At 42.8% G+C, this 13,915-nt stretch overlaps 1 protein-coding gene across 1 annotated transcript in view; it reads right to left on the bottom strand.

The window, feature by feature from the left end:
* Positions 1–2,336: 2,336 nt before the first annotated feature.
* Positions 2,337–13,915, bottom strand: part of phactr3a (phosphatase and actin regulator 3a) — a gene marked incomplete at both ends in the record, with an annotated part of 58,465 nt that continues 46,886 nt past the window's right edge. The window contains 4 exons of the mRNA XM_084184035.1: positions 2,337–2,417; positions 2,867–3,007; positions 3,404–3,465; positions 4,196–4,251. Of these exons, the coding sequence (XP_084040161.1) occupies positions 2,337–2,417; positions 2,867–3,007; positions 3,404–3,465; positions 4,196–4,251 (340 nt within the window). The remainder of the gene's footprint in view (positions 2,418–2,866; positions 3,008–3,403; positions 3,466–4,195; positions 4,252–13,915) is intronic.

The raw sequence follows: 13,915 nt of genomic DNA, 5'->3' as shown, positions 1-13,915 counted from the left end.
GGGAAATAAATGATTTAAAAAATATTTGCGTTATTTTCATTAAATAACACACTGTGATTTATTAGACATACGGTGATGATTAAAAAAATAAAATGACAAAGGCTGCATGTGGGCTTTAATAGCTGTCAAATACTTACTTCCTCTGTCCTTGGGGAAATATCAATTGCATTTCCTTGATTCTTCGCATCCGCTCTCCTTGTCTCCTTCTCAAAACCCATTGGATGAGAAGGTCAGAGGTCCTTCCCCACTCATCTTCTTATCCAATGGGTTTTGAGACGGAGGCGAGGATAGAGGACGTGAGGAATCAAGGAAATGCAATTGAGATTCTCCCCTTGCTTCCCCCATTACTCACCTCCCTCTCACAGCACATTGGGGGAGAGGAGAGAAGGTTCCTGTCCTCAGGCTACAATGCACTTTCAAGGAGAGGCAAGGAGTGGAGGAAACAAGGACAGAGGAAGCAAGAATTTGACGGCTAGTTTTCAGACACAGACTCACACACAATGCTTGAAGAGTTTACTGATTATAAGGATTTCATTATTGTTTATTATTGTCAATGATTTTGTTGACAGAACCCATTGTATTATATTATTGTATTATATTATTATATCAACTATTAAAACATATAGAAATGATGTTGTTTATCTTTTTCATTCTTCAGGAATGTTTAGCATGGCTATAAATGATAGAGAAGTTGACTAAAGCACAAAAAGACCTGGCAACTAGGCATGACAAAGAAACATGCGGTGTCCATGTTTCTTGTGACATGTATATGTTTTGTTGTTGGTGAAGTTATGGTTTTATTGTGCCTACCTAGACATTTATTCCTGTAACTACACGTGAAGCTGCAAGAAAATCATATTTAAATGTATTTCAAACCATTTTGAAATGTTTACCCTGATGTCACACTGGCCCCATATTTATAGAAAGACCCTTATCAACTAGGTAATTATTAGAATCAGGTGCGCTTGATTAGGGTTGGAGTGAAAACCTACAGGACGGTAGCTCTCCAGGAACAGGGTTGGAGTGAAAACCTACAGGACGGTAGCTCTCCAGGAACAGGGTTGGAGTGAAAACCTACAGGACGGTAGCTCTCCAGGAACAGGGTTGGAGTGAAAACCTACAGGACGGTAGCTCTCCAGGAACAGGGTGGGAGAGCCCTGCTTTATATTATCTCACATTCACTCTGCTTACTATGGTATCTTGCTACTTTCTGAGCAACACAAAGGGGAAGGCTGGATCGAGGCTATGCTTTTACCTATTCCGCTACCTAGCAATCCATTTATTAATACTTTTTAAAATGCTGATTACCAAAATAAGATGCATCATATTTTTTTTTAAGACCTTGTATTTTGAAGACGAGTGGTGCTTACAAAGGTTCTCTCTTTTGAGTGAAGACATTGACAGTCCGGTTCAGATTGACATATATACAATTGGTACGAAATTCACCCCCAACCGACCACACAGTCCCCTCCCAGCCTCCCCATTCCCCCCAAGTGACACGTTATTCAAAAAAAGAAAAGGTGAAGCTGGTCACATGCACAACGTCATCTTCCCTGTACGTATTCGCCACCTTCTCAAAGGAGTCTGTTTGAAAAAACACGCACACACAGACTGAAGTACATTGCTCTTCCCTCAGCTCCATCTTAACCGACGGGCAGATAGACGGAGTCCGAAGTTCTGTCTTTAGTCTTCTTCCTCCAGTCAGCTCCCACATTGGAGACACAGCCTCCGGGATTCACTGCCACACACCCAAACATCACCGTCTGTCCACCTCCCTTCGACGAAGTCCAGGGGCACGCTGGAGGAATTGAGGACACCCTGCAGACAAAGGACTGCGCTCTGGAAGAATGGCCTCCGAGCTCCGGCAGTTTCTAACCGCCGCCGACGCAGCAACCGAAAGTTCTAGGCTCAGCATTATTTCTTCACAGAAGAAACTCCCCTTCGTATTCACGGCCTGTGGAACCTACAGAAGGAGAGGGAGGGGAAAGAGTGTGGGGGGGGGGGGCGGGTGAGCGCAGAAGGTGCCTTTGTAATCACTCCAGTTATGATTACAGCTATTCATCAATCTCGGGCTATTTTTAGCACAGCTTTGTGTGCCAGGGGAGTGGGGCTGCTGTCTTCCTAAGTCACTCTTACAAATTGACTGGAGGACCTTCGTTTATCGCACATGCTTACTTGGGACAGACAACATGTCATTTCTCTTGCCGATATCAGGCCCCCGGGAAGGTAAGCAAGGACTCCCCTCCTCCCCCTTTTAAGCACACACATCTATCTTTAGCTCTGGGGAGCTAAAGATAGAGGCAGCCGCAGCGGAGAATAAAAGCAAACACACCCACTTACCTCGTGAGGTGCTTGCTCGAGGTATGCACCTCCATCTCAGTGCTTTTGAATTCGTTCAACTCCTTTCGGATAGCCGCCTGTGGAGGTAGAAAACGAGCGTTAGACTACAGAGCATCCTTAAGCGGAGGCGGACATCGCACATCGACCCACGAAAATTGTCACATAGCTCGAGAGAGAGTGGTAAACAAAACAAAGACGACAAGGTCTTAGCCACAAGGACATGGTCTGAGATATGGAGTGAGAAATAAAGCAAGCTGAAGCTAGCTAGCTAGAAAACAGTGAGATATGCTGGTGCTATGGAGGTGGCAGCCAGGACAACAGTATGTTTTCACAGTTCCAGAACTCAATACTTTTAGGCCTTTAATAAATAGGCCCTATGTCACAATAACTTACATCACAACATGCTCTGATAAGGGTATGTGCCAGTCACTTTAAGTGGTGAATTTTGTGTGGACTGTGAAATAGAAGAGATGCTGCAGGAGGGATCCTTGTTTTTGACACAGATGACACTCTTCCACACACACACCTTGTCGGCTGCAGAGAGCCTGGTCCAGGGCTTGTCTGCTCTTCGGTCGTAATCCTGAGCTTTGGCCACCTCTACATAGTCGCTGAAACGGATGAGAATCTTTCGGTCCCGTAGCTCGTCAACTGTGGGCCGCTGATTGAGCTGAAATACACAATGGGAACGGAGAGGCATTGGTATGAATGAGTACAGTCATTTGACAGGCATTGTGTTTGGTTGAATAAGGATTACATTAGCTGGCCATGTTTGGCTTTTTCCTGTATTCATGCGTGGTTTTGCATTGAAATGCTGCTCCCAGAAAAGTAACGATTTTGCCATACAAGGTCTTTTAGGACAAATGTGCATATTTATATGTTCTTATCCAAATATTTATCTAGTGCACAGCATGAGACTAACAAAAAATATACAATCAGAACAAGTACTAGTCAGAAGAAATCCGATGTCAGCAGGTTACATTATGGTAATGGTGTATTATTACACTAATAATAATAATAATAATAATAATAAGTAATTAATGAGTAAAATAATGGTGCAACATACCTTTCTGTTGAGCCGCTGTTTGATCTCCCTCCTCTCTTCTTGTTCTGTCTGGTCATTTCTCTCTGTAAACCAAGGAGAAGAAAATAATGAGTGATATGACAAAGACACTGATAAGAACACTTGATTGTTTGGCAAACACATTTCCCAATAATTTTCGTCACGGTTTTCCCTCTAATCCACATAACAGTGATGTCACTGTTTGACCCTAAACCTTATCTACTGGTAAACGAGTGTCCCACTGTGTTCAACTCTGTGACTGTAGAGACACCGATTAGGCTTCAGACATTACGAATGAAGTATAATCCATGGGGATATATTTTAAAGTTTAAAACATAATTCCTTACAGGATTGTAAATCTTGTTCCACTGAGGGTCAGATCCAAATTCCCAAAGAACTCTAAATTAAATTGCTTATGTAAGAGAAACACAACGCTGTAGCCTACCCAAAATAATATGTGCTGTTGCTCAGTATTCTAAACACATTTCTCAACCCATTTGACTGAGTAGCCTAATAAAATGGCCTGACTCCTGAGAATGCCATTCCCAACATCACCAACATTTTCGCCAACATCAAGTCAGGTTATGTATGTTGAAAGACAATGTGCGCTCATCTGTTCCGCTCGTCTCCTGAATTTTACATGAGTGAATGTATTTATCATAATACATTTATGTAGGCATTTTGTCTACCTTGGTAGATTCATTCAGAAATTGCGCATACATTTCACATAGCTTAATGAAAATATATATATAAAAAGAGCAGATATTAAAATAGAAATACAGTTTTACAACTCACGTTTTAGGATATTCCGACTCTCCAACTCTTCCACATTTGGTCTCTGGCTGAGTCTCCTGCGAAAAAACACCAGAACCACATTCTGAACCATGTTCGATTCAAGCTTCGTCAACATCCAAGAAGTAGACTTTTAAACCAAGTCCGCCGGATCAATTCTTCTCAATGTAGTTGTTCTATTGGGGAACTCCCCGTCTTTCCATCTCGTGTCTAAACCCCGACTATGATGCTTTGGTAGAGGCACTCCCCACATCTGGAATACCCACAGACGTGCGATTTCTTGTATTTTCCGGTATACTACTGTTGAGCTCTGGATGCCTTATCCTATTGTCTCAAATCTTGAAATAAAAGAGAGACTAGAAACAAACACTAGCTCTACGGTCATCTGCTGTTGCCTGTGCAGCTACTCGCTTCACTGTCATCCCTTGCAGTCTACGCGACACACACACGCAGCACCCTTTTTGAACTGGGTCGTGATGTGCTACTCAGGAGAGCCTGCCTCCTTTTCTGACTGCATGCATAATTTGTTGTCGGGAGGAGGTGCATACGAGATTCCCACTCACGGTATCCCCCATCGCTATTCAGACAATAACATTTCTCATGTTCACAAAGCTGCTTCTTTTGTTCAATTCAAATGTTTTTTTACCTACAGTAAAATAGGTTACAATTACCCTTTATTTACTATCTTCACTCACCTATCAAAATGTACTTCTGATATTGGTAGCTACACATCTACATCTCAAACTGGTAATAAAACAATCAGATTTCTATTTTATTTTTTATTTAATAATGATTGCATATTAATAAGATCATACAGAGTCATACAATACAAAATAATGACTAATTCATGTTTGCTTATACCTCACTATCAAAGCTTCAAACAATCCACATAAACCAAATGGCGCTGACTTTGGAGTCACCTGTGCCTGGTAACATTTCAAAGACTTTAATATCAATAATAGATAGGGGTCAGCTCCACACAGCATGCGGCAAACCCACCGCCCAAAAGATGAAGGTATCAAGACAGAGGGCACCACACAACCTCACAGCACGCCTTGCCCCAGACCACCTTCAAACCTTCAAACCTTTAAAAGTCCAACGCTCTGAGTCAGGTCAAACCCCCTGAAGCCACACGCGTTGACCTCGCCACTTGCTGCTCTCTCCCTCTGAAAAGATGATGAAGGTGCTGGAACACTAACATTTATAAGCAAAGTATGCTAATGGTAAATGCAAATAATGCAATGCAAATATACAGAGTAATCATACTTGTATTCAAGAAAATGACAAAACGTGTTTAATAGGATCATTACAAGACGATTAAATGTAGGTTATGAAACCTACAGGCTACATTATTGAGTTTTGGTTATGAGGTAGGCTAAGTCAGTTGTGCATGTATACATTTATAGGCCTACTGCATTAATACATTTATAAGAATCAATAGGTATATCAATAATTTCAATGACATTTAAAACAGCAGGAAATCTTAGACTTGCGACTAGTAATACTGCAGAATAATTCATTAATTAGATATTCAGAGAAAATTGTCCGATAGATTAATTTTCCACTGAAAAATAATATTAGCCCATGTTATTTGTGTATTTTCAGAGATCAAGCTCAGAATGCACAAATTACAAAGTGCCTATGTTTAACATCTAGGGCTACTATTCTTCAATAAATTGTATTGTAGCCTACATTAATTTATGTAAAGTTGTGTCACGGATACACAATCCTGTGTCATATCTGCCCACTTCATATCAAGCTTGTTTTGTCTAAGACATTTATTTGTGAACATGTCAGTCTACTTTCCAATCACCAAAAAAGGAACTTCACAACACAAGAGCCACCAACTATATCCCACATCTGCCACTCCAGTGCGAGTGAATGAGAAAGGCATTCCAACAGATGTGGTTGCATAACATCTTCAACAGATGAAATGGAGAATCACTCTCAAAGCCAGAATGGACGCTATACCACCATGATATTGACCTGGTCGATGGGTTGCTTAGCAACAAGTTTCTCGTGGAAATGTACTACAATGGATTCTTCCTGGGGAACCGTTACTACAGTACACCTCAGCAACCCACCAGTGGGTATTATGTTGCAGTGTAAGCCTGCCTAATCATAGCTGTGTGTATGTGTAGATTAAAACATGTACTTTTCTTGGCAACAAATAATATCTTAACTTGGGGGATTTGCAAAGGTAAATTCAAGAGACTGAGGGCTCATAAAAATATTAATGTTTTGATGTTTCCTACCCTATATTATATGGGCCTATATTGACCGAAGGACAGCTGTCTAAAATACAGTACAGTTTAGAAAGTCTACTTTTCTTGAACATAGAACATGGGATGAATATGCAGTATATGCTGCAGGTGTATAAGGTAGCCTACCCACTGTCCTACAATAGCTCATTTTTGTCAGCACAAGAGTTTACAAACACTGTGGCCTGGATTCAATTGGGAGTTTTTCACAGCAGTTCGCAGAGATCGCATGGTAAATGCTGTGCATGTCGGCTTAAGCCTAAATTACCTTTAACTCGGGCCTACTACACAGCCGCCAATGTGCCCTTTAAAAGGTTCCCACAAAGTCAAAATTGGGGCTATACCGTAAAAGTTCATTAAGACAAAAATGTGCTTTTCTTAATTTAAGGTTAGGCATAAGGTTAGCAGTGTGGTTAGGCTTAAGGTTAGTTTTAAAATCAGATTTTAAGAAGATAAATTGTAGAAATAGGTGGGGTTTATGACTTTGTGGCTGTGTTAACTAGTGACGACCCCTTTTAAAGGCATTTTTCCCCAAACACTCGCAGAGATCGCATTCATGGTAAATGCTGTGCTCAAGCGTAAATTACCATTAAAGGTCTGTAGTGCGCTGCTCTTTAACCCGCTTGGATTGAATCCCTAGTAGTATAACATACAGCCTATAAAATAATACTAGGAAAGTCAACCTTGAGTAGGCGGTTGCAGCAGGCATTAGCTCTCTTTTATCCTTCAACCACAAATTGGCGGCCAAGAGAAGGCAGCCAGACTGCAGTGAGCAGTAACAATAACCCAGCTCTCCGCAAAACACATCTCTTGCTGGCCCGGAGTCTGGTCAAGCGTGTAACGCTCTCGCTTCTGGAAACATATAGGCCTGATTCCCCTGCAGTGGGGATCCCAGTACTATCCCAGCATGAACTCTACACATTTCTGCTCCCTCTATTCTGTCTCCCTGCTTCTCTCCTATCCTGTCATGAAAATAGGAATACGTTTGGAATTCCACTCTCCTTCAAAATAAAAAACATCTCCTGCATTCTGGCCTACTGTATATCGCCCTTCCCCCACCATTTCTCTTCAACAACACACATTTTGCAGAAGAGTGGGCGAGAGAGAGGAGTGCACCCGGATGCATTATTCAATAGTCTCTGAGCTAAGAATAGCCCCGTTGTAGTGCAGCCGCAGCAGAAGTGGCTGGCAGAGAGCACTAAAGATAGAAAGGTTATTTCACACTGTGATAACGGACAGACAAGGTGTCATTATCCCAGTGATAAGCTAGGACAGCATCTTTTTTTTCTGCCCCCAACGCAACACGACTGGCAGTTTCTCTCATCTGGAGAGAGGCTCAGAAAAATAGTACATTAAATCTAAGCTAGGAGCCGTCTAGGGAGATCTGAGCCGGGAGTGATGGACTATTTTGCCTTTCAGTAAGGGTACTCTGGGGAAATATGCTTTACTCCTCCGCTAAGATTCCCTCTTCTCCGCCATCTTCAGGGCTAAATATAGTTGGGCTTTCCCTTCTCTAAAAAAGTGCAGCGTCACAAAATATGGAACATACACGGCAAACTGGCACATACAGTTCATTCGGAAAGTATTCAGACACCTTGACTTTTTCCACATTTTGTTACGTTACAGCCTTCTCCTAAAATTGATTTTAAAAAATTCCCTCAATCTACACACAATACCCCATAGTGACAAAGCAAAAACAGGTTTAGAAATGTTTGCAAATGTATTAAAAATACAAAAACGGAAATAACACATTTACATAAGTATTCAGACCCTTTACTCAGTACTTTGTTGAAGCACCTTTGGCAGCGATTACAGGCTCAAGTATTCTTGGGTATGACGCTACAAGCTTGGCACACATGTATTTGGGGAGTTTCTCCCATTCTTCTCTGCAGTCTCAAGCTCCGTCAGGGTGACCATTGGGTTCTTGGTCACCTCCCTGACCAAGGCCCTTCTCTACCCACTGCACTGAGGCTAGGAAACACTGTCACCACCGATAAATCTACGATAATCGAGAATTTCAATAAGCATTTTGCTACTGCTGGCCATGCTTTCCACCTGGCTACCCCTACCCCGGCCACCAGCTCTGCACCCTCCACTGCAACTTGCCCATGCCCCCCCCCCCGCTTCTCCTTCACCCAAATTCAGATAGCTGATGTCCTGAAAGAGCTGCAAAATCTGGACCCATACAAATCAGCTGGCCTAGACAATCTGGACCCTTTCTTTCTAAAATTAGCCGCCGAAATTGTCGCAACCGCTATTACTAGCCTGTTCAACCTCTCTTTTGTATCGTCTGAGATCCCGAGAGATTGGAAAGCTGCCGCGGTCATCCCCCTCTTCAAAGGGGGTGACACTCTAGATCCAAACTGTTACATACCTATATCCATCCTGCCCTGCCTTTCGAAAGTATTTGAAAGCCAAGTTAACAAACAGATCACCGACCATTTCGAATCCCACCGTACCTTCTCCGCTATGCAATCTGGTTTCCGAGCTGGTCATGGGTGCACCGCAGCCACGCTCAAGGTCCTAAACGATATAATAACCGCGATCGATAAAAGACAGTACTGTGCAGCCGTCTTTGTTGACCTGGCCAAGGCTTTTGACTCTGTCGATCACCGCATTCTTATTGGCAGACTAAATAGCCTTGGTTTCTCAAATGACTGCCTCGCCTGGTTCACCAACTACTTCTCAGATAGAGTTCAATGTGTCAAATCGGAGGGCCTGTTGTCTGGACCTCTGGCAGTCTCTATGGGGGTGCCACAGGGTTCAATTCTCGGGCCGACTCTATTCTCTGTGTATATCAATGATGTCGCTCTTGCTGCTGGTGACTCTCAGATCCACCTCTATGCAGACGACACCATTTTGTATACATCTGGCCCTTCATTGGACACTGTGTTAACAAACCTCCAAACGAGCTTCAATGTCATACAACACTCCTTCCGTGGCCTCCAACTGCTCTTAAACGCTAGTAAAACTAAATGCATGTTCTTCAATCAAACGTTGCTTGCACCCGCCTGCCCGACTAGAATCACTACTCTCGGCGGGTCTGACTTAGAATATGTGGACAACTACAAATACCTAGGTGTCTGGTTAGACCGTAAACTCTCCTTCCAGACTCACATTAAGCATCTCCAATCCAAAGTAAAATCTAGAATTGGCTTCCTATTTCGCAACAAAGCCTCCTTCACTCATGCTGCTAAACATGCCCTCGTAAAACGGACTATCCTACCGATCCTTGACTTCGCCGATGTCATTTACAAAATAGCTTCCAACACTCTACTCAGCAAATTGGATGTAGTCTATCACAGTGCCATCCATTTTGTCACCAAAGCCCCATATACTACCCACCATTGTGACCTGTACGCTCTTGTTGGCTGGGCCTCACTATATATTCGTCGCCAAACCCACTGGCTCCAGGTCATCTATAAATCACTTCTAGGCAAATCCCTGCCTTTTCTTAGCTCATTGGTCACCATAGCAACACCCACCCGTAGTATGCGTTCCAGCAGGTATATCTCACTGGTCATCCCCAAAGCCAACACCTCCTTTGGCCGCCATTCCTTCCAGTTCTCTGCTGCAAATGACTGGAACGAACTGCAAAAATCTCTGAAGCTGGAGACACTTATCTCCCTCACTATCTTTAAGCATCAGTTGTCAGAGCAGCTTACCGATCACTGCAACTGTACACAGCCCATCTGTAATTAGCCCACCCAACTACCTCATCCCCATATTCTTATTTACATTGTTATTTATTTTGCTCATTTGCACCCCAGTGTCTCTATTTGCACATCATCTTCTGCACATCTATCACTCTAGTGTTAATACTAAATTGTAATTATGGCCTATTTATTGCCTTACCTCCATAACTTACTACATTTGCACACACTGTATATAGATTTTCTATTGTGTTATTGACTGTACGTTTTGTTTATTCCATATGTAACTCTGTGTTGTTGTTGTTTTTAATCACACTGCTTTGCTTTATCTTGGCCAGGTCGCAGTTGTAAATGAGAACTTGTTCTCAACTGGCTTACCTGGTTAAATAAAGGTGAAATTAAAAACCAATCTCCCCCGATTGCTCAGTTTGGCCGGGCGGCCAGCTCTGTGAAGAGTCTTGGTGGTTCCAAGCTTCTTCCATTTAAGAATGGAGGCCACTGTGTTCTTGGGGACCTTCAAATACTGCAGAAATGTTTTGGTACCCTTCCCCAGATCTGTGCCTCGACACACTCCTGTCTCGGAGCTCTACGGACAATTCCTTTGACCTCATGGCTTGGTTTTTGCTCTGACATGCACTGTCAACTGTGGGACCTTATATAGACTGGTGTGTGCCTTTCCAAATCATGTCCAATCAATTGATTTTACCACAGGTGGACTTCAATCAAGTTGTAAGGATGATCAATGGAAACAGGATGCACCTGAGCTCAATGTCGAGTCTCATAGCAAAGGGTCTGAATACTTACAGTGAGGAAAAAAGTATTTGATCCCCTGCTGATTTTGTACGTTTGCCCACTGACAAAGAAATTATCAGTCTATAATTTTAATGGTAGGTTTATTTGAACAGTGAGAGACAGAATAACAACAAAAAAATCCAGAAAAACGCATGTCCAAAATGTTATAAATTGATTTGCATTTTAATGAGGGAAATAAGTATTTTACCCCCTCTCAGTCAGACAGATCTCTGACTCCCAAGTGTATTTTATACAGGTAACGAGCTGAGATTAGGAGCACACTCTCAGCTTGTTACCTGTATAAAAGACACCTGTCCACAGAAGCAATCAATCAATCAGATTCCAAACTCTCCACCATCGCCAAGACCAAAGAGCTCTCCAAGGATGTCAGGGACAAGATTGTAGACCTACACAAGGCTGGAATGGGCTACAAGACCATCGCCAAGCAGCTTGGTGAGAAAGTGACAACAGTTGGTGCGATTTTTCGCAAATGGAAGAAACACAAAATAACTGTCAATCTCCCTCGGCCTGGGGCTCCATGCAAGATCTCACCTCGTTGAGTTGCAATGATCATGAGAACGGTGAGGAATAAGCCCAGAACTGCACGGGAGGATCTTGTCAATGATCTCAAGGCAGCTGGGACCATAGTCACCAATAAAACAATTGGTAACACACTACGCCGTGAAGGACTGAAATCCTGCAGCGCCCGAAAGGTCCCCCTGCTCAAGAAAGCACATATACAGGGCCGTCTGAAGTTTACAAATGAACATCTGAATGATTCAGAGGAGAACTGGGTGAAAGTGTTGTGGTCAGATAAGACCAAAATCGAGCTCTTTGGCATCAACTCAACTCGCCGTGTTTGGAGGAGGAGGAATGCTGCCTATGACCCCAAGAACACCAACCCCACCGTCAAACATGGAGGTGGAAACATTATGCTTTGGGGGTGTTTTTCTGCTAAGTGGACAGGACAACTTCACCGCATCAAAGGGACGATGGACGGGGCCATGTACCGTCAAATCTTGGGTGAGAACCTCCTTCCCTCAGCCAGGGCATTGAAAATGGGTCGTGGATGGGTATTCCAGCATGACAATGACCCAAAACACACGGCCAAGGCAACAAAGGAGTGGCTCAAGAAGAGGCACATTAAGGTCCTGGAGTGGCCTAGCCAGTCTCCAGACCTTAATCCCATAGAAAATCTGTGGAGGGAGCTGAAGGTTCGAGTTGCCAAACGTCAGGCTCAAAACCTTAATGGCTTGGAGAAGATCTGCAAAGAGGAGTGGGACAAAATCCCTCCTGAGATGTGTGCAAACCTGGTGGCCAACTATAAGAAACGTCTGACCTCTGTGATTGCCAACAAGGGTTTTGCCACCAAGTACTAAGTCATGTTTTGCAAAGTGGTCAAATACTTATTTCCCTCATTAAAATGCAAATCAATTTATTAAAAAAATTACATGCGTTTTTCTGGATTTTGTTGTTGTTATTCTGTCTCTCACTGTTCAAATAAACCTACCATTAAAATTATAGACTGATCATATCTTTGTCAGTGGGCAAACGTACAAAATCAGCAGGGGATCAAATACTTTTTTCCCTCACTGTATGTAAATAAGATATTTGAGTTTTTTGTTTTCGCTTTGTAATTATGGGTTATTGTGTGTAGATAGATTTTTTATTTAATAAATGTTAGAATAAAACTGTAGTGTAACAAAATAGGGCTAAAGGTATATATATATATATATATATATATATATATATATATATATATATATATATATATATATATATAGCGGCACCATGTAAAGAAGGAATGAGCAGCTCAAATAAATGTCTACTCTAGTGTGGGAATCAAAATGTTTACAAGTCTCAATATTTACAGTGGACCTTTTCATATGTGGTCTCTGTTTTGTCTGGAGGTAACTGTGACTAGACGATGGGAGCACAAATGACAGTATACTGAGATAAGAGTCCCTACAGCCGGTCCCAAATCACTCCCTACTGCTACCCCTTGGTCCTAACCCGTCAATGTTTGCTGATCTGAAGGGTCTGGATAGGTAAGAGCAATGTAGTGGTGCTTCCATCATATCGCTTCCACTGTACAGATCTGCAAATCTCCGATCTGTAGGCCTTAGATCAGAGGGCCTAGGGGAAGATGTAGGGAACAAATTGGGACCGACTGCTTGGGTGGTGCCCTATGCTCCTGTGAGTTCTCTTCCACAGCGCTCACCCAGGTCTCTATGTCGTGGTCCTGGAGGCCCACTGTGTGTGCAGGTTTTAGTGGGGACAGTGTTCTCGGGGTGATGAGAGGTGTTGGGTTTGCGCCAGACATAGCATTTTCGTTGATGGCAAAAAGCTCTATTTTAGTCTAATCTGACCAGAGTACCTTCTTCCATATGTTTGGGGAGTCTCCCATATGGCTTTTGACGAACACCAAACGTGTTTGCTTAATTTTTTCTTTAAGCAATGGCTTTTTTCTGGCCACTCTTACGTAAAGCCCAGCTCTGTGGAGTGTACGGCTTAAAGTGGTCCAATGGACAGATACTACAATCTCCGCTGTGGAGCTTTGCAGCTCCTTCAGGGTTATCTTTGGTATCTTTGTTGCCTCTCTGATTAACGCCCTGGTCCGTGAGTTTTGGTGGGCGGCCCTCTCTTGGCAGGTTTGTTGTGGTGCCATATTCTTTCCATTTTTTAATAATGGATTTAAATGGTGCTCCGTGGGATGTTAAAAGTTTCTGATATTTTTTCTTAACCCAACCCTGATCTGTACTTCTCCACAACTTTGTCCCTGACCTGTTTGGAGAGCTCCTTGGTCTTCATGGTGCCGCTTGCTTGGTGGTGCCCCTTGCTTAGTGGTGTTGCAGACTCTGGGGCCTTTCAGAACAGGTGTATATATACTGAGATCATGTGACACTTAGTTAAATAAACTGTGTGCAATCTAATTATGTGACTTCTGAAGGTAATTGGTTGCACCAGATCTTATTTAGGGGCTTAATAGCAAAGCAGGTGAATACATATGCACGCAC

Source organism: Coregonus lavaretus, assembly GCF_964263955.1.
Source record: "Coregonus lavaretus genome assembly, chromosome: 20".
NCBI classification, from domain to species: Eukaryota; Metazoa; Chordata; class Actinopteri; order Salmoniformes; family Salmonidae; genus Coregonus; species Coregonus lavaretus.
The sequence above is the reverse complement of the archived record's forward strand: the minus strand, read 5'-3'. Positions and strand labels throughout refer to the sequence as shown.